This window comes from Mytilus galloprovincialis, chromosome 1, assembly GCF_965363235.1.
Source record: "Mytilus galloprovincialis chromosome 1, xbMytGall1.hap1.1, whole genome shotgun sequence".
Classification (NCBI taxonomy): Eukaryota; Metazoa; Mollusca; class Bivalvia; order Mytilida; family Mytilidae; genus Mytilus; species Mytilus galloprovincialis.
Window position 1 is genome coordinate 51,560,173 of NC_134838.1, and position 21,610 is coordinate 51,581,782.

The window sequence follows — 21,610 nt, forward strand, 5'->3', positions numbered from 1 at the left end:
GGGGGGGTACCAACTATATGCTCCCATTCAAATGCATTGATCGGGACCCCCCCCCCCCCCCTCTGGATCCGCCACTGAGTTTTGACGGATTATCTGTGGCTCATAACGATACAGGAACAAACCAGCTATTTAAATGAAACAATTGGTGCCAATAGGAATACATAGTTACAACAAATTGCTCGCTAAGCACCATATTTTCTTACATCATACAAAAGCGGACACTCAGTTTTAAAATGTTTGAGCTCGTAAGATATTCATGAACGATAAAACGCATATTTTACGGTAAACCTGAATATTTAACTTGTTAAGTTTGTTTTACTGAAAATTTTCATATGTGCGTCAATATACATGTACATGTAGAACCCTATGTTTATGGTACAGATACCTGATATATGTTGGAAAATCGGGTATTGATGACATTTAAGGGGAGGGGGTCTCTTGGAGGAACGACAAGGGGTTCTGTCCTCACGCACCTTCATGTACTAGTATTTGATAATTTCGATAAAATCATTTCCTCTGTGCTAATTGAAACAATGAAAAAGTGATTATGAATATTATCACCTATAAACAAATATTTTCTTTCAAAATGAATTTAGTAAATAAACAAAATAAAATTACATTTATAGAATTTAAACCTAGTATTCACGTATAAAAATCAGAAACATTAGAATTTGACCCCTAATAGATTTTGCAATTTTTTAACCTACAATAACGATATTCGTTCAGTTTTCAGTACAATGTGTTTAGGATTGTGTTTAGAATCATGTTAAGCTACTGTACACTTTCATTTTTAAACATGTTCAAATTCACGTCATGTTTAAATATTATGTGCTTACTGAAAAATGTGTTTAGAAATTAAATACAATCCTAAACACGTTTAGATTTAAACATATATTACAAGTGTTTAAAATCTAAGATCGATTTTTAAAGTGTACATATAAATGTTGTGACCAAAGCACCAGTTGACTTCTTATCATGAGTTGTCATTCAATGACGACATTTATCCATTTTTGGTGTTTTTAGCTTTTTTGGAACTAATATCAGCGAACACTTTAATTTCAAATAAATAAATAAATTGTAACCGGAAAAATAATAAGAAAAACAAAAGTTTCATTTAAGTGAATTTGAAAGACCGAAAACTGTCAGTCAATTCATAAATGTAGTAATTGTCGTTAAAGAAAACTTTCACAATGTCCAAGTTTACTTGTTTTTGTTGTTGTTGTTCTGTCCATTATATAACGTGAATATTTTATGCAAGATTTTTATAGTAAATCTTCTCAATTGATTGAATATGCTATTAGATCAAACCATAGGTGCTTGAGGACACTGAGGATCCTGTTATGAACCCCCTTGACCCTCCCCTTATTATCATAAATCTCAATATATATCGCTTATTGGAACAATATCTATAATACTAAAATTACGAGGTCCAATTTGTCAGCCGTCATCACGTAAAAACGACGAATCAAAGAATGCAACTTTATATATAACTAATATAGTACAAAGTTGTAGATTAAAAATTACACCACTCCAGGCCCTTTTGTTTTCCATGTAATTAATATTGCCAATAATTAAGAAGTTCCGGGTCGAGTCCGATACCGATACCAATAGTATATTCACCTGTTACCTATTACCTTATCTGTACGTTCCGCATCTGACAGGCGCACCAACAAACGGTGTATTCAGGATTAATATGCTATATACACGGGTTATATAATTTAATTAAGTCACGGACCCGCGATATCACAGGTATGTTCTAGTATATACTAATATGTCATATTTTTACTATAAATATGCATGTTTACTATCAACGTGAATCTCGACTATAGAATTTGTGTGTACTCACAATACAGGAATATCCTTCAGATTGACAGTCCATAGTTGGCCATCTCAACAAGATTGAGTTTCTCGCTTTACGGCGATAGTGAGAAAATCTATCGAGCTGAGATTACCAAAGATAATTTGTTTATCGCTTTTTTTTCAATCAGGAATTTCCTTCAGATTGACAGTCCATAGTTGGCCAACTCAACAAGATTGAGTTCCTCGCTTGACGGCGATAGTGAGAAAATCTATCGAGCTGAGATTACCAAAGATAATTTGTTTATCGCTTTTTTTTCAATCTATGACAACGTTGTTAATTTCATTGACAATGGTACATGCGCCCTTAGTTTTTAGCGAAAAAAATCCATATCACTTTACTGTGCTGAGAAAGGAAATTATCAGTCATTATTACATTGGTTATAATGAATTAAAAGTACAGGGACATTTATTCTGTTCTTTTGGAATCCGAGATTGTATCCTACATTATTATTTTTTCTTTTTGTAGATTCAGGTGTATCTATTGAAAATGTTACGTGTACTCTAAACTGTTAATTTGAAGACTGACATTTATTTACAATAAATATAATTAAAGATCGATATCTCACTTTCAAGATCTAAATATGAAATATCTTCGTGACCAGATGATCACGCTGGAACGATTATATATTAGATTTATTTATCTTTGTATTTATAGTTTCCTGTAGTTATTCTATTAGTGGATATAGAATAACTTTGAAAACAGAGCCATATCAAGCTGTAGCAATTCACAACAAATACAGACGTATTTTGGCAAATGGAGCATACAATTTCTACGTTGCAAACATGAATAAATTGGTTAGATTTTTTTTCTATTTATGAAGAGCGTTTACAAGAAACCCAAGAACATTCTGAGAAATCAATGCTTACATAAGGAAAATAACATTTGATATTTCAAAACCGTTCATCATTCATCACAGATACATGTATACATATAAATAGTGTAATTGTATGTTACAACATGACAAATATTTTTGAACATTTAATACTCTAAAAACGCTTAAAATTTGGAAAAAGTTATATTTGCTATTTTTCAAATTATCGCTACTATTAAACAAAAGAAGATTCGGTATGATTGCCAATGAGACAACTCTTCACAAGAGACCAAATGACACAGAAATTTACAACTATAGGTCACCATACGTGATGTTTCATGGAAGACGATGCTCAAGTACAAAAAAACAACATAAGTGATACGACTCTGCATTATGATGTTTCAACTTTGCATTTCAAATCCATAATAAATTTGTACTTTTTTGTACAGCATTTAAATGAAAGTTTACAACGCAAAGCTGAAGCAATGGTAAATTGTGAATTATTTAAAAGCACTGAGAAGGACCTGGTACCTGAAAAAATGAACATTGGCTTCAGTAAAGATGGGAGCATTGATAGTATTATACTTGAATGGTTTCGAGAGATACGACATTTCATTCCTAATTTTATGACTTGTTTAGATGTTGACTCTTGTCGTCGATTCATGACGGTAGGTAAAAGTATATACATTTGCCTTTTAAAAAACTAATAAATAATAAATAATAAATTTTGATAATGATCGATGATCTATCGCTACAAATCCCGTTAAATTATGTATAACAATGCATGGTAGATAGGATCTAAAGTAACAAAAATGTCCAAAAACAGTCACGTGCCTATTATGCAATCGTCGGGTGGTTTTTTTTTGGTAGCATGCTCGCCTCTATTGCGATAGAGTGTGTGTTTGAAACCCAGACAGATCAAATCTAAGACTTTAAAATTAATATTAATAACTACTTCTCCGCTGAGCACGCGGGGCTTGAATTAACAATTTCATTATAATTGATAAGCTAGGAATACAGTTGATACTACTTAGACCACTCGGCCATCTTAGCCCCTTCAAAGAAAGAAGAACAGCGATATGGCAAAAAGGAAAAACATTCAATTTTGAAGACAACCAAATGTCCTCACTGATATCTATTTTGTCCCTTCTCGATTCAAATAAAACCTTCATTAATATTACCAGTATTTTATCTAGCTTGTTGAATTTGAAGTTACAAATAAAGATAAGGTACCTACTTCCGAAAAGCAAGGTAAGAAACACGTTAAAAAATAAAACTGTGGTTATTTCAACTGCTTAAGAATTGTACTGAGAGGTTGTTTTTAGAATTTTGAATGATTGTATTATTGTTTGGATTATTTTTATTATTATTATAACCAGCATTATTCTACTTTGTAGATGATCAACTCTCAATATACTCAGATAGGATGTGCTTACACACATCAGTGCGTGGTTTATAACATAAAAGCCAGCGTTCTTGTATGTCTTTACGATGGAGGGTATGTGTACTTCTTTTAACATATGAACTATAAATAATACCGTATAAAAATAAACACTGTAATATCAAAATAAGGAATCTACCACTAAAATTTGCAAGAAATCTAGGGAAAGGTATTTTCAACCATAAATAGTTTTGGAGGAAACATCAAATAGAAAAGCGATTAACAATACAAGCAGCTGGAAATACATAATCACCAGCCTCGAAGTGAGACTGAGTGTGCTCACGGAGAAAAGAGCTCAAGTTTTGATGATAAAAGTAAAGTTTAAAAGCCATTTAGTTATGATTGTCACTATATAATAGCAATTAAATGATACATTTATTTGATTTTTTTTACAGACAAAGTTTGGTTCCACCCAATCTGAAACGAGGATCCCCTTGCACAAAGTGTTCTGACGCTGAGGGTTTCTGTGACAACGGATTGTGTGGTATGTTTCGTATTCAAATTGTGTTTTTTTATTATTTTTTTGTGATATGAAAATTAAGTGATATGAGGCCATTTTGTATTGTTTTTTTTTTGTCAAGGAAATCGAAAATTCACATTCTACACTAGTCGTAGAGACTAATTATAAAGACTGAGCAACGTAAACCCTTTTAAAACAGCGTGAACTCAATTTGAATTTTCTTATTTTATCTTTTCAGTTCCATGTGATACATCTTCAAAACATTGTGGTAAGTAGAAGTATTATAAAAATCATGAAATACAAATCTTTAGCCATACGTAGGAGTATGTATAAAAATAAGAAAAAGTGGTGTGAGTGGCAATGAGACGACTTTTTAAGAGAACCGGAATGGGGTACATGAACTCAATTATAGGTCACCGTACGTCTTTAGCCAGGCCTTTACCGTAGAGGTTATTAATTAAACTGACATAATAAAATGTAAAATAATTCGTACTAGAAAACTAACTGCCATATGTCATTGTATGATTAAGCATTAAATGAAGAAAAATGAACTGCTAGACAGTAACCAAGTAAAAGCATTTATTTATTGGCTCCTGATTTGCGAGGTTAAATAAATTTGCGAGTTGTCAACTCTCCTCGAACAATGGAAGGACGTACTGCGACATATATGTCAACTTCTACGTCATTAAGACTTTGTAGGAGAGTAGTCTGGTTGCTTTGAGAGTAGTATGGTTGCTTTGGTAATCTGGATATTTTAGTACAGCTTTACATTAATTGTAGGTCGCCATGACATAATAAACATGCCGTTTTATTTTATTAATTTACATAATTACATATTTGTCAATTTCTCGCATTATTTTATATTGTCTTTTATTTTTAGATTGCCGGAAAACCTGCAACAAGTCTGGAGTTGGATCCGGCATTCTTAATATTTCCACATGTTCTTGTAGCTGTCAGTTTGGCATGGGACCAAATTGTGACGGTATATTGGATAATTTATCTGTTGCTCGTTATTACAATGTATATTGGAAATCATCAGACAATCTTTTTCCTAGGAAAATGATGCATTGTTATTCAGATTTTTTTTCATCGGATATTCATCTCACACCTACCAATTTTATCTATATTTGTTTCAGTCTAACATATCTTCCTAATGAGAAGAAACATATGTTTTAAAATGATCAGAAGTACATAATAAACAAAACAGAAAAATTGAAATGACAATTAATGAAATGTTTTATTCTGTTCGGAATGAGTTTTAGACTATGTAAGACAAAATTACATAATTATAATTTAGTTATACTTTACACTCACCGGAAGTACAATCAGTCAGGATTCTACTTCGTCAAAACTATCTCCCCATTACGCCAGTTCATTGTCACAATCGTAGAAATGGAAGCCATTGTAGGGATGACGCTCTGCCAATTTTGCTCTCGGAAACCTATAAATTTATCCACATTGCACCATTACGATCCTTATTTGTCAGTTGTATTTTAAAAGACAAATGTATCAACTAGCTAATGAGCATCAGTTAATGATCTTGTCTGCATTGATTCAACTTTAAATTATTGTCTGATCGGTTGTCAGGTGGAATTTTCGAAAATTCATAAATATTTTAAAAAAATCTAATTAAATATTTTTTAACGATACTTTGGCGGCATCTCACTAAATGTATCTTTTTATATATTAAAAGGGTTTTAATTTAAATGCTAAAGAACAAAAATAAAATCCATATTGTTTTTAGAGTTATTTTAGCCTAGATTATTGCTTTCATATAAAAAAGAAGATGTGGTATGATTGTCAATGAGACAACTGCCCACAAGACAAGTTCATGCTTGTTTAACATACATGTATACGTATAAAATAGGAACGTATAAATGTACAATGTAGTTAATTCTATTTTATGCTACCTTCTTGTTTATAAAATTGTGTTTATGATAGTTGCATGGCTTCCAATAGGACACGCCTTCTTTTTCCCTAAATTAAGTGTGTGCTACTGCTCTTTATATATCCAAAACTGACTTTTTAATCATAAAACGTTGCTACTTTAAACAAAATCGTTAGGTACCTTACAAAATGTGTCTATTTAAGAAAATATAACCAAAGGAAAATAAAATTATAATTTTAGAGCCATGTAAGAATCCGGAACAATACTACGATTACAATATCTGTGGACCAGTAACTGAATCAGAGTGTCTAAGTGATGACAAAGAAGAACGGTCATTACTTCAGGAGTTCTGTCCGGAACAGTGCACTTGTAGTAAGTATTGATGGTCATTGAGAACTGTGAAGAGGTTTATCCGTGTTGTGTGTGACTTATTTAAACTAGGACGCAACCATTTAACTTCAAGGGATGGGGATTTTGCTTTTTGTCAAAGTCTTTTTTTTGCGCAAGACGCGAAAATTTTATTCAGTTTGTCGACGCTATCCATCAAATTATCATTTTTGTTTCATGATATTTTTGTTGGTCATCAGCTTGACCACCATTTTTTTTAACAAATTGGGGATCAATATCTTTAAAAAAAACCATACCCCCCTTAATTGAAATTAAATGGTCGTTCCCTTCATTCGCTTGTTATACCCTGAAATAATGTAAATGTTAAATACTAACTTAATTTGTTTGTTAAATTGACAAGCAATTTATTAGACTTTTTGTCGAAATCATAAAATTGTTAAGTATTTGAATTCTGGTTTCAAGTCAGTAAAGTTATCGCTTAAAGGTTGGATGTTTATACTTTATTCTTATAAATAAGACCTATTAATTGATCTTTAATGATGATTCATTTATTGCAGAAAAAATTGCCAACGCTACAGTCCAAGGTGTAAGCGGAAGTTACGACGATATTGACTATTTAGACAGCTAGTATATTCGATCAGGAGTGTTACGAATTCTCTTGAGTTGTTGATTTTTCATAATCAATATATTGTGCAGTTTTGTCCTCTGCTTTGCATTGTTTAATGCATTATCGCAAAATTATGCTGGCAAAACTATGTTTGTTGTTTATATATTCAAGCTTATAACATGTTTTCGTTTACACAAAAGACAAACAGTTTGCAGACGGCAAATTTTCGAAACTATTTGTAGAATTACGAGATCTTCTAATTTAAATATCGAATTTGTGCCTTTCAATTCATATATGAAGTGTTATATTCCTAGTTTTTGGTCTTCTGGTTATCGGGACTGCATCACACAATACATCTTTATTCGAGATGGCTTGTAAAACTAAGATTTATTGGCAGTATTGACCACAGCTTTTTATTATTAAACACAAATTTAAATATGTACACATATAGATTCAACGATATATATTGTTCAACTAGATAGATTCATAGATAACTAGATTCATAGATGTATAGATCATTTTTTGGTTACCTCTGGCAACCTACAGATAACTAGATAGATATATATAGATAGATAGATGTATGATCCTGGGATACAGCGATCAACTAACTTAGCTGTTGGATCCTGGGATACAGCGATCCACAAAATGTACTTTTAATATCACTAAAATATAGACAACTGTAACTGTAGTTTATCACACGCAGCGAAGTTGCCAAACACATTTTTCACTTTTTAACGATCAAATGTTTCTATACAACCAACATCTAACTGACTACTGCAATTTTTGACATCACATGGCAAATCATCAATGGAGAAGAATTTTTCATACTGGAACTCTAACTACTCGTATATACATGTACCTGAAAATAAAAAGAACAGAAGAGCAGTACCCAAACAAAACTAAATGGTTTAACTATTTATATAGTGGAGGGAGGGTGGGTATTTTCAAAATACTTCTCTCTGTAATTATACACGTCTGTTCACTTGCAGCTCAAAGTTAAAAAGAACGCTAACGTCAAATTGACGTCACCACTATACATCTTATCGACTACATATGAATTTATAAAGGAAAGCACTGCAACGGCCGAGATTAAAACTTTCCACTAGAATAACCGAATTTATGTATATTACATAAATTCTATTAATGTCGGAAAAGGTGGAACCTGTTTTAGCTATTAGAAATACGTTAGGTGTCGTCCTGCCTTCCAATGCAGTAGCATGATCATCATGTAATAAAAATTGATTTGAACAACGTACAGTTTATTCTTCACTTGTTACTTGTGCATACCATAGTCCCCCAGCCAACTACACGATATGGTGGAGGATTTTAAAAGATGATAAACTAGTTTACAGACATTTTTACGTTTCATGAAATTTTGAGGAGACGAGCGCTTGCTTTCTAAAAAAATGGGTATTAAAGTTATATTTTCCTGTCTTTACATTATAGTCTGCAATGAAATAAAACTAAATATAGACACACATGTTCAATATTACTTATATAGTACACGTAACTGTGACTGCATTAAAACAGTATTCAACATATCCAATCATTGTGAAACAAGTGGGTCAAATATAAAACAAAACTTAGTTGATTTTCATCTAACTGACAGTCATTATATTGTTATATATATTGGAGAAGTTTGGAATAGCCAAGAGCACATAAAAAAAAGGACAAACAAATTATTTTACAGCTATTGGTATACGCCAGCAAACTTAAACAAAAGATATGCCATTTATGTGTCTTTAATAATAAACAACATTGCGTCTTTTACTTACTGTGGCGGATCCATTTCATGATCAAATACTTTTTAAACAGTAAAAATCGCTTTCCATGACTAAGAATTTGTTTAAATGAATTTTGTGGATAAATACATGAAGCTCCTGGGATATGTCGTAGATATAAGAAGATGTGGTATGAGTACCAATGAGACAACTTTCCATCCAAGTCACAAATCATAAAAGTAAACCATCATAAGTCAAAACTATCATAAATAAAAATAAAATTGAGAATGGAAATGGGGAATGTGCCAAAGAGACAACAACCCGACCATAGAAAAAAACAACAGCAGAAGGTCACCAACAGGTATTCAATGTAGCGAGAAATTCCCGCACCCGGAGGCGTCCTTCAGCTGGCCCCTAAACAAATATATACTAGTTCAGTGATAATGAACGCCATACTAATTTCCAAATTGTACACAAGAAACTAAAATTAAAATAATACAAGACTAACAAAGGCTAGAGGCTCCTGACTTGGGACAGGCGCAAAAATGCGGCGGGGTTAATGTTCACATTCCACTGTTTTGCTTGGTGTTGAACAAATTAGACCTCTGCGGTAATATTAACAATCTAAGTACAAACTTAGCAGGTAAATAAAATCAAACAATAAATATTTAAAGATAAGATGTGGTCTGTTTGTCAATGAGAAAACTCTTTACAGGAGCCCAAAGGACACAGAAATAAACAACTATACCGTACTGCCTTCAACAATGAGCAAAGCCAATACCGGATAGTCAGCTATTAACGTTGACGAAATGAAAAATGTAAAACAAATAAATCGAGAAAAACTAACGACCTATACAAGTTATAAACGAAAATCATTACTTAATACCGCAGTGCCACTAGGCCACGATCCCACCACGATCTGTGAAAAAAATGCAAATTTGATCGTGTAGATCTTAGTAAGGTCGTCTCACGGTCGGGGTGAGGTCTTCAAGATCGTGATGAGCGTGGCCAACTTTGGGCATATACCATTCTAGCACGCCCTTGTCCTCATCACGCTGTTCTTACGACCTGACTACGTTCATACTACGACCATCATTTTCATTGTCATTTTCATATTAAATATATTAAATGTTTTGTTAGTGTGTATCTAATAAGAACTTCTTGTCCATTTTATCTAACGGCTCAACCATGCTTGATGCATCTGTGTCATCTCTGCTATCGTTCACTAAAATATCGTCATTTGAGCTTGATAGACCAGCAATAGGTTGTAATTTAGGTTGTACTGGTTGGTCCTACATCTCTGTTGGATCAGGATTCGTTACTATCAGATATCCCTCTGCTCTGCATGCATCTACTCCTACTACCACGCCCACGTGTTCTAGTAGATTTTGGTGGTATGACTCTATTGTTTCCGAGAAATCTACGTATTAATCAGAAATAGAAGGAATGGAACAGTATTGAGATGGAACACGATGTTGACGTTATTTCAGAAAACGTATTAAGATCACGGTATAAACGTAGTATAATGCCGGGGAGGGGTTACTGTCTATCCTTTTTGGTATAACTGTTCGAACAGCACTTGCCAAATCATACCCTGTTCTTAACAGAAATATTGAAAAATATACCCTGTTCTAGACTCGTTCAGAAAATGTATATCATGTTTTTAGACCATATATAAAGTAGATTCTGTTCTACACCCGGGTTCTAGGCTGTATCTTTAACAGATAAATAAGCGATCCTGGTCAAGACAAAGACTTTGTTTAAAAAATACCAGGTGTTATTGCGGTGACTGAAGGCAATTTTTTTGAAATTAAATCTCCCCACCGAACACACACCTATATAATATATCATTGGAAAGAGGAAACCTTATACTATAAAAATATGCCTTTCGTCAGGACTTCATATGGTCACATTTTCCTAAAACGACGTTTTATAAACAAAACTTCAAAAATAAAGTTTTCAACCTATAAAATGTTTCGAGTACCTTAGTTAACCAAAAAAAAAATCTATTTCAGGTAAAAATAAAGTGTCATGCAGGACAATTATACTTTAAAATTATTTTTTAAACTATCATATTGGGTGAGGTATCAAACCAAAGCAATAGAACACTACAGTCAAATATGACCGCAAATTGAATTTGCGGATACTTCTGTTCTTTTATAGACTACTCGTTGCTTTTGTTTTTTTTTCACAATTATTACTGCTTCCATAGTATTATCTGTTGTTGTGTCTTTTACTCTGGTTAATATCTATTACATTATAGCTTTTGTACCTATACCCCCCCCCCTTTTTCCCCCTTGCAACGTACCACAAACTTCAAAAGTATTTCATATAAAAAAAAAGAAGATGCGATATGATTGCAAATGAGACTACTCTCAAAATGAGATCAACTGAGACATAAATTAACAATAATAGGTGCCGTACGGGATTTAACAATGAGTAAAACTCATACTGCATAGTCTTCAATTCCAGAAATGAAAAATGTAAAACAAACGAAAAATCTAACGGCCTGATTAATGTACAATAGGAATAAGAAAAAAAAAAACAACAAATATAGTATATAGAAACAAACGATATCTTCATTTTCATCAACCGTCACAAGACATGTTTTAATATTTCTACACATTTCACTCATGGACACAGGTCTGCACATGGAAGGTTCTGCTCAAAGCAAACACGTTATTTTGAGCACACAGATTTTTCTTTTCAAGTCCAGATAAGGTATTGTAGGAAGTCCGAAGACATTTGTTCCTAAAAAAAAATACCAGCTTCAAACCATCCCTATCAATTCATCCAAGATTTAACGAAGATCTAATAGATCTAAAAGTTGGTTTAGGAAGGCGTGATGAAATCCATATGCTTGTCTGCAAAGATGCTGGGGAAACATTATACGGGAAGTACATTCATATTGAATTCGCTCAATTTCATGGTTGGCAACACTTATTAGATAGCGTCGCACTTTACTTTAAGAAGCACAAAATCCATCGGCATTCAATGTTTCATCAAGGTGTTTTGAACTATACTCATTGTACATCTGTAAAGCCAATCCTAAATAAAAAGGAGTAAAAACAAATGTGGCCATATAAACGATTGACACAACAATTGCTAAACATTTACGCAATTGCTCTGGTGCCATTTCCTGAGAATAGGCTTTGCTGTATGCAGTATTATCGAGTAACCATAAAATGAATTGCAATAAATACGAAGACATTGACTAAGGGATGACATCAAAAGTTCAATGTAGGATAAAAAAACTTAATTCACATAGTTTTTTCACTGACCTCCCCGCCCCTCCCCTCTTAACTTAATTTGGGCAAAAATTGATTTACCAATAGGGACATATATGTAAAAATCGATTTTAGATATACAAAACTTGCAGAATTTTAACCCCCCACCCCCAAACTATTTGATTTAAGTTTCTTATCCTACATCGATCTTTTGATGTCGTCCCTAAATTGAAGAAGGAAAAGACAATTTATCCGAAGTTGGGTATTCTTCTGTGGAAATTTGTAGAGTTTCGATGTCTTTTCTAAGTATACTTGCAGCGGAATAAAATACATGTCCGATATTTGTGTCTATTACAGTTGACATTGAGATTTTGAGTTCAGTTTTCAATTGACTAGCAGCTGATATGGCATTTCCAATGGTTATTTTGCTACTAAATATTATGTTAGAGATTTGCCTTGAACTTGCTGAAATTGTTTGACAACTGAGTTTCTATAGAAACAATGAGTTAAGACTGCATTTTACAGTAGAATATTTTAAATTAGAATCAGAAAGAATAAAAGATCTCTATTTATCAAGTAACGTTGTCATGAGGAATGTTTTTTTTTTCACCATTAAATCGTTGTCAATAGCCAAAATAAAATTAGTAAAAGCAGTATCGTGATCTGAGATTTCTGCTTTCAAGGGGTTTTGAGTTTTTTTTGTTTTTTTTTTTTTTGTTTTAGCAATTATTTTGTTATGAGCGACAGATGGACGAGAAACTATTTCAACTTTAACTTTATCTAACAAGGCTAAATCATTCTTAATACGCTCATCTGATTCAAACTTGCGTAGTTTTTGATCGTTCTAAAATGTTTTGTTGCAACAAAATATACAAGTGCTCTAGTTAAACGACTGCATTCTAGAACGCGTACAAACACCCGAAACTGAGAGACACTGACAGTCCGATAATTGTATGTCGTCATTTAATATCAGATTAGAAGCTTCCTCGCTCTAAAAGGGGAACAATTATGTTTTCTTGTGTAATTTTTTTATCATGAACGATGATAAACTGCCTGCACGGAGTTCTTAAAATTCACAGCAACGCATGAAACACATTGGTGTTCATCTCATCCAACCTTTTATTCATTGCAGATACAAAAGTCGACTTCCCTGTACTTATAAATAAAATCAAAAATGCAGTCGAGGTTTTTTTTTCGGCATATTAAGCACTGCATAAAATTTAACGACTTTTGTCTTTTCTTCGGACTTAAAGGAGCAAGTTTCAACGGACTTGACGAATTGCACATGTCACAGAAAATTTACTGAAACTATTATTAGTGAAAATATTTGTATTTAATAGCAAAAAAGATAGTAATTTCATATATCAGTTGAGAGAAAATTATTGAGTAATACAAAAAAATCTGACGGAAGGCAAGTGATTGAGTTCCGTGTTGAAATTGAAGTTTTTTACTTCAATCTATTTCCAGTGATTTCTTAAGGTTTTTTTTCATATTCAGATTCCGAAATGTTTATCAGTAATTAGTTTTGTGAAATACTATATGCTTAAAATATTATAGGATAATTTTTATTACTACTATGAAGAAGAAACTAAAGTTTGTGTCTGAATTTGCAATTAAAATTACCTTAATTTTGAATTTTATAGATTAGAAGAAAATAAAATACAGAATAAAATATTTTGACATATGAAAATAGCTTCAAAAAAGATTATTTCAATTAAATGTAAGCAAACATACACAATTTTTCATTTTGAAAAAGGGGGGTTGAAACACTCCAATATACTACTAGTCGATTTTTTTGAAAAATGTGACCATACGAAATTCTGACGACAGGGCAAAAAAATAAAGAAGACATATTTGTCTTTAAGTTAAGACCATTTTTAGCCATGTTTTATTTGGGGAGATTAAACTCGCAATCTAGACGACTTTTTACACTTCTGTCACCGCACCAGCAGGGCATGAAAAAGCGACCCTGTTCTAACCAGCAGGTCATGGAAAAGGACACTGTTCTAACCAACAGGGCATAAAAAAGCGAATGCAAAATTGTGAAAAGTCAATCGAAGATATGTCTTTAGCTGTGCTATCAATTATCAGAATATTGGCGGCTATCAGATTTAAAATATGAATAACATGAGACATTGAAAAGTAAGGGAGTTCTTAGAATACTTCATCATTAATCATGTTTTTATGATAATAAAACAAATGTGTTTTGCGGCGCACTCATACCACTTAAAATATAGGTAGTACCCCCTCCCCCTCCCCGGGAGTATAATCGTAATAAGAACGTGCTAAAATCGTAGTAGAAGCGTGGTAAGATCGTGTTGCAATCGGATTACTCGTGGTATAGTCGCCGTGAGAACGTAATGAGCGTAGTGAGATCATGATAATCGTAGAAAAGCGTGGCGAGAACGTGGTTTTATCATAGAGGGATCATTGTAGAAACGTAATGAGGACGTAGTATCATCGTGAAAACAACGAAAATCAACATTTACATGCCGCTTATATCGCGACCTCACCACGATCTGAATTATTTTTTGATCGCGATGAGCGTGGTGCGATTGTGGTCTAGTGGGACTGGGGCTAAACACAGAAACAAACGACAACCACTGAATTACAGGCTCCTGACTTGGGACAGGCACATACAGAATGCAGAACAACTCTATTTTCGAACAAGAACAGCAAAATACAGAAAATCATTTTCAAAATGTTGTATCTTCTTCTGCTTATATCCCAAATGTTTAAAGGGATTAAGTTATTAGAAACATTTTAATGTACCAAATAAATATTATAACTTGAAATTAAGGACCCCCGGGGACAGTTCTTTTACATGTGATTTGTGTAACTGCGTCTCACCGTTTTCTTTTTGATGCCAAGTACACGACACCCAACATAGTTTACCATAAGAAGGTCTTATTAAGTAACACTTCTTTTGGGCAATTAATAACAATCCATATAATAAAAGATGTGGTATTATGATTGTCATTTAGACAATTCTTAACAAAAGACCAAAATGACACAGAAATTAACAATTATAGGTCACCGTACGGCCATCAATACTGAGCAAAGCTCATACTAATAGTCATTTATAAAATGCCCCATTTACGTTCTCGCTGGTCTCCAAACAATAAACATGTTAAAAAATGGAAGTAAAAAACTCAAGTCCGGTCTCATTTAACACACCACAACGTCAGTAACGGCATATAAAAAACGACGAAAAGAGTCACTCGAATACTCCTCGCACACATTTATCACCTATTATATACTTATTCAAAATATGTTGAGAATGATGACGTTAGAATTATGAAAAAAAAGTGCACTTCAAAGATATCAGTTTTTATTAACAGTATATGACGACTACAAAATGTGTTAATACGTTTTGTCATTTATCAAAACAAATTTTGTATAAAAATTAACCTTAATTAATAAAAAAAAATATATATGAACCTTTGAAAAGATTTTTTTTTTTATCTTTATTATAAAAAACAACTTTTGTTATCCTTTGTAACAAAAAACTTACATTAACCTTTACAATTTTTTTTTATTAACCTTTATATACAAATAATGTGTTAACCTTCGATAATTAACCTTTATATACAAATAATGCGTTAACCGATAAAAAAAAACCTTGAACGAAACTTATAGATTCTACCACTGCATCGAGTGTGATACGATATTTATAACTTTCAAATTTTAAAAATTTAACTGTCGAGAGTGGATAAATATCGTATTACACGAGATTTCGTGGTGGAATCTGTTTTTCTTATAATTTCTATACAATATGCAGGCAAATAGTTATCAAAGGTACCAGGCTTATAAGTTGAAACGCTAGACGTGCGTTTCGTCTACATAAGACTCAGCAGTGACGCTCAGGTCAAAATAATTAGAAAGCAAAAAAAAAAGTGAAAAGTTGAAGAGCATTGAGGACCCTAAATACAATACTACTTTTCAAATGATCTACAAACAGATGTGTTCTTTCTGTGTGACGCCAACATACATGGTCGCCTTTTTTGAGGAAATTCAGAGGAAAGCAAGAAAATTCGACGTCATAAGCAAATTTGACCTATGAAGAACTGTTATCAAACAAACCACACGGTAATTTAAATAAAAATTAATCAAAATGTTAGGAAAAGGGATAACTCGTGTAAGATTTAGAGAAACACATCAGCAAAATTGTCTCCTACCTTGAAACAAAAACGTCACATTCAATTATAGACGGTCATATGAAATAACTCAAAGGGATATGAGTGTACATGTACTCAATCTAGCTCATTAAAACAGACGTTTTTGTTTCATATTTTAGTCGCGTTTGTATTTATTTGTAAAACTTTGGCAGGCAAGCTCAATCCGAATTGGTTATCTCAATTAGTAATGAACTCGACTACAGCAATTTTACAGACAGAATATCAAAAATCGACATTATCTTTTCATATTTGAAAATATCATTTGTAAATCTATATTTGTCCGAAAGCTTTTCTAGATTTTGCAAAATATGTGAATGCGAAGGATGTATAAGTATCGAAACATATTGAAAGTGAAACGAAGGTAAATCATTTGATCGACTGATTCGATCCACAAACAACATTCTTATACAGGTAAACACGAGGATCAACATATATTTTTAAACTATAATATAAAATTAAACAGACCTAGAAAAAAAAAACAATTGTACGCGATCGTTTTCAATTTATATCTATATTTATGTTTACATCGCTTATATGACCATCGGAGGTCTACGGGGTCATCTCGATAGTTAATTAGATGGTGTTTAGACTATAATACACACGAAAGGAAGCGACATATCATCCAGCCCATGCCATGTAAATTGTTTATATATAATTCAAAATCAAATATGAGAATTTGAGTCAAATCAGTGAACATAAATTTGACAGCTAGTCGTTCCCTTTAAGATAATTAATTGAAAGAGCAACACGCAATCAAGTCAGTAGTACAATATATATATATATATATATATAGATTGCCTAACAATGTAATTTTAACACACTATTTAGTATGTAAATATAAGAATGTTTAAAATATTTACAAAATGATGAAAATAAACGCAATATTTCGCTAGACCAACTAGCTTTATCAAGCGTGCATCTATCCAGGTGAAATCGGATGTAGATGATAAGAAACTTTTGCAGCTCAACGTCTGTGTTGCACTGAACTGCCTTCAAAATAAGAAAATTTTGCAGCTCAATGTATATGACCTCTTGCATTTAGCTGCTTTGAAAATAAGAAAATTTTGCAGCTTAATGTACATGTTGCACTTGGATTTAGCTACCTTAAAAATACATAATTGGTAGTTGAAGTTAGCAACGTCCATTGGCCAATATTACGGGATAAAAAGGACGATGCTTTGTTTTAAATTATTCTTTATCTTTCCTGTATCTTTTTTCGTCTTTTTCGTTAAGACCATCAGGTTCTAAAGTGTGGAGTTGGTGGATCCAAAAGTTTTCTCTTCTCCTTCTCGCCGTGGTGTCCCATTCGGTGTTGACTTCTATAATTTGGAAAGTGACATTATCAAAAGGATGTTTCGTTGAACGAAGATGTCTTGTGAGAGGACAGTTTTTGTTGGTTTTGTACGATGAACGATGGTTATTGAGCCGAATATTAAATTTGTCCATTGTTTCTCCCACATACTGAATGCCACAAGTGTCACATGTTAATATATAAATTGAGTTCTCCGTTTTACAGTTGGAATTAGAGTAGATGGTATAATTTTGTTTAGTAACGGAGCTGATGAAAGAACTGCTTGTATTGGCAGCTTTACAACACAAACAATTCCTTCGACCACATTGTTTGTAGCAACCGGGCGATGGATTAGGCTGCTTGGTTAATACAGATGTCACTAATTTGTCACGGATGTTTTTAGGTCTTCTGAAGGCCATGACTGGTGGTGAAGAAAATACTTTTTTTAGATTTAAATCATTTTCTATAATTTTCCAATGCTTCTGAACAATGGATGACACATTTTTAAAATCAGGATGGTAAGTGAGTACAAGGGGTGTTCTGTTAGCTGCTTTATTCTTATCTTTGTACTCAAGAAGTTCTTGGCGACTAGTTTTGTTTGCTCTTTCGAAAGCGCTATCAATAATGTTGTTATTGTATCCTCGAACAACTAGATGTTTACGAAGTTGTCCAAGTCTAGCATTTTTCGTATTTTCAGTAGAGCATATTCTCTTGATTCGCAATGCCTGGCTGAATGGGATACCACGGGAGCAGTGTTTAGGATGGCAACTTTTAGGAGAAAGGAATTGATGTTTGTCCGTTTGTTTGGTATGAAGGTCCGTTATAATGGTTCCGTTCTTGATGTAACTCGTAGTATCGAGGAAGTTTATTTTCTCCATAGATGATTCATATGTAAATTTTATTGAATGGTGGAAAGAGTTGCAGTGTTCTAGAAATTCATTAAGATGTTCTTGTGAATCTGTCCATTTGAAATCAATATCGTCAATGAATCGGAACCATGATAAGGGCTGATATGGAGCACTAGCCAAGAGGCGTTTTTCAAGTTGGCCCATAAATATGTTGGCATATGACGGGGCCATTTTTGTGCCCATACTAGTACCGTCTATCTGGAGATAGTGTTTTTCATTGAAAGAGAAGTTGTTATTCTCCAGTACTAGTTTCAGAAGTGTAACAAGGCACTCAGTAGGAGGATTTTTTTCACTACGAGTGTTCCATGCCTCTTCACAGGCTGCTATTCCTTCGTCTTGTGGAATGTTGGTATATAAAGAAGACACGTCCATGGATGCAAGTATAGTATTGCTTGGTAAAGGATTGAGGCTTTCCATTTTCTTGAGATAATCAGTTGTATCTTGAATGAATGATGGTAGTTCTTTCACATGAGGTCTTAGATGATGGTCTACAAATTCTGATATCTTTTCAGTTGGATGACTATTCGCTGACACAATTGGTCGACCTGGATTGCCCGTTTTATGTATTTTAGGCAACATATAGAATCGTCCGGCCTTTGCTTCGTTCTCAAGAGGTCGGAGATAATCAAAGGTGTCATTGTCTATATGCTTTTTGTCGAACATCTCTTGAAGGATGGTGTTGATCATTCGAATAGTATTAAGCGTTGGATCTGTGGTTAATTGTTCAAGATACAACTGATTATCTCAAGAAAATGGAAAGCCTCAATCCTTTACCAAGCAATACTATACTTGCATCCATGGACGTGTCTTCTTTATATACCAACATTCCACAAGACGAAGGAATAGCAGCCTGTGAAGAGGCATGGAACACTCGTAGTGAAAAAAATCCTCCTACTGAGTGCCTTGTTACACTTCTGAAACTAGTACTGGAGAATAACAACTTCTCTTTCAATGAAAAACACTATCTCCAGATAGACGGTACTAGTATGGGCACAAAAATGGCCCCGTCATATGCCAACATATTTATGGGCCAACTTGAAAAACGCCTCTTGGCTAGTGCTCCATATCAGCCCTTATCATGGTTCCGATTCATTGACGATATTGATTTCAAATGGACAGATTCACAAGAACATCTTAATGAATTTCTAGAACACTGCAACTCTTTCCACCATTCAATAAAATTTACATATGAATCATCTATGGAGAAAATAAACTTCCTCGATACTACGAGTTACATCAAGAACGGAACCATTATAACGGACCTTCATACCAAACAAACGGACAAACATCAATTCCTTTCTCCTAAAAGTTGCCATCCTAAACACTGCTCCCGTGGTATCCCATTCAGCCAGGCATTGCGAATCAAGAGAATATGCTCTACTGAAAATACGAAAAATGCTAGACTTGGACAACTTCGTAAACATCTAGTTGTTCGAGGATACAATAACAACATTATTGATAGCGCTTTCGAAAGAGCAAACAAAACTAGTCGCCAAGAACTTCTTGAGTACAAAGATAAGAATAAAGCAGCTAACAGAACACCCCTTGTACTCACTTACCATCCTGATTTTAAAAATGTGTCATCCATTGTTCAGAAGCATTGGAAAATTATAGAAAATGATTTAAATCTAAAAAAAGTATTTTCTTCACCACCAGTCATGGCCTTCAGAAGACCTAAAAACATCCGTGACAAATTAGTGACATCTGTATTAACCAAGCAGCCTAATCCATCGCCCGGTTGCTACAAACAATGTGGTCGAAGGAATTGTTTGTGTTGTAAAGCTGCCAATACAAGCAGTTCTTTCATCAGCTCCGTTACTAAACAAAATTATACCATCTACTCTAATTCCAACTGTAAAACGGAGAACTCAATTTATATATTAACATGTGACACTTGTGGCATTCAGTATGTGGGAGAAACAATGGACAAATTTAATATTCGGCTCAATAACCATCGTTCATCGTACAAAACCAACAAAAACTGTCCTCTCACAAGACATCTTCGTTCAACGAAACATCCTTTTGATAATGTCACTTTCCAAATTATAGAAGTCAACACCGAATGGGACACCACGGCGAGAAGGAGAAGAGAAAACTTTTGGATCCACCAACTCCACACTTTAGAACCTGATGGTCTTAACGAAAAAGACGAAAAAAGATACAGGAAAGATAAAGAATAATTTAAAACAAAGCATCGTCCTTTTTATCCCGTAATATTGGCCAATGGACGTTGCTAACTTCAACTACCAATTATGTATTTTTAAGGTAGCTAAATCCAAGTGCAACATGTACATTAAGCTGCAAAATTTTCTTATTTTCAAAGCAGCTAAATGCAAGAGGTCATATACATTGAGCTGCAAAATTTTCTTATTTTGAAGGCAGTTCAGTGCAACACAGACGTTGAGCTGCAAAAGTTTCTTATCATCTACATCCGATTTCACCTGGATAGATGCACGCTTGATAAAGCTAGTTGGTCTAGCGAAATATTGCGTTTATTTTCATCATTTTGTAAATATTTTAAACATTCTTATATTTACATACTAAATAGTGTGTTAAAATTACATTGTTAGGCAATCTATAATTTTATTTGTGTAATTGAATTAATCTCTGTACTGATTAATCCACACTCCCATAGATTTGTATGTCATGTGCTGCTATTTATAGGCACTTATATATATATATATATATATATATATATATATATATATATATAAAATTGCTGTTGTGCTTTGGCAGAACTTAAGTATTATAGTTTCAATGTAATACTTAAAAGACAAGACTTTGTTCGTCTTATATATATATATATATACAACTCGTCTAAACATCAACCCAACAATGTTAGATCTGTAAATTTGCTTTCGCAAATGTT

General features: G+C 33.3%; 1 protein-coding gene across 1 annotated transcript; it reads left to right on the top strand.

Annotated features, from left to right (window-relative positions):
- The first annotated feature begins 3,209 nt into the window (after window positions 1-3,209).
- LOC143080492 (C-type lectin domain family 18 member C-like) lies at window positions 3,210-7,771 on the top strand. Its single transcript, XM_076256395.1, has 7 exons — window positions 3,210-3,340; window positions 4,070-4,170; window positions 4,509-4,597; window positions 4,812-4,841; window positions 5,454-5,555; window positions 6,702-6,833; window positions 7,367-7,771. Exons 1-7 carry the CDS (start codon window positions 3,212-3,214, stop codon window positions 7,435-7,437), a joined length of 654 nt encoding a protein of 217 aa, XP_076112510.1. The 5' UTR covers window positions 3,210-3,211; the 3' UTR covers window positions 7,438-7,771.
- The last annotated feature ends 13,839 nt before the right edge of the window (window positions 7,772-21,610 follow it).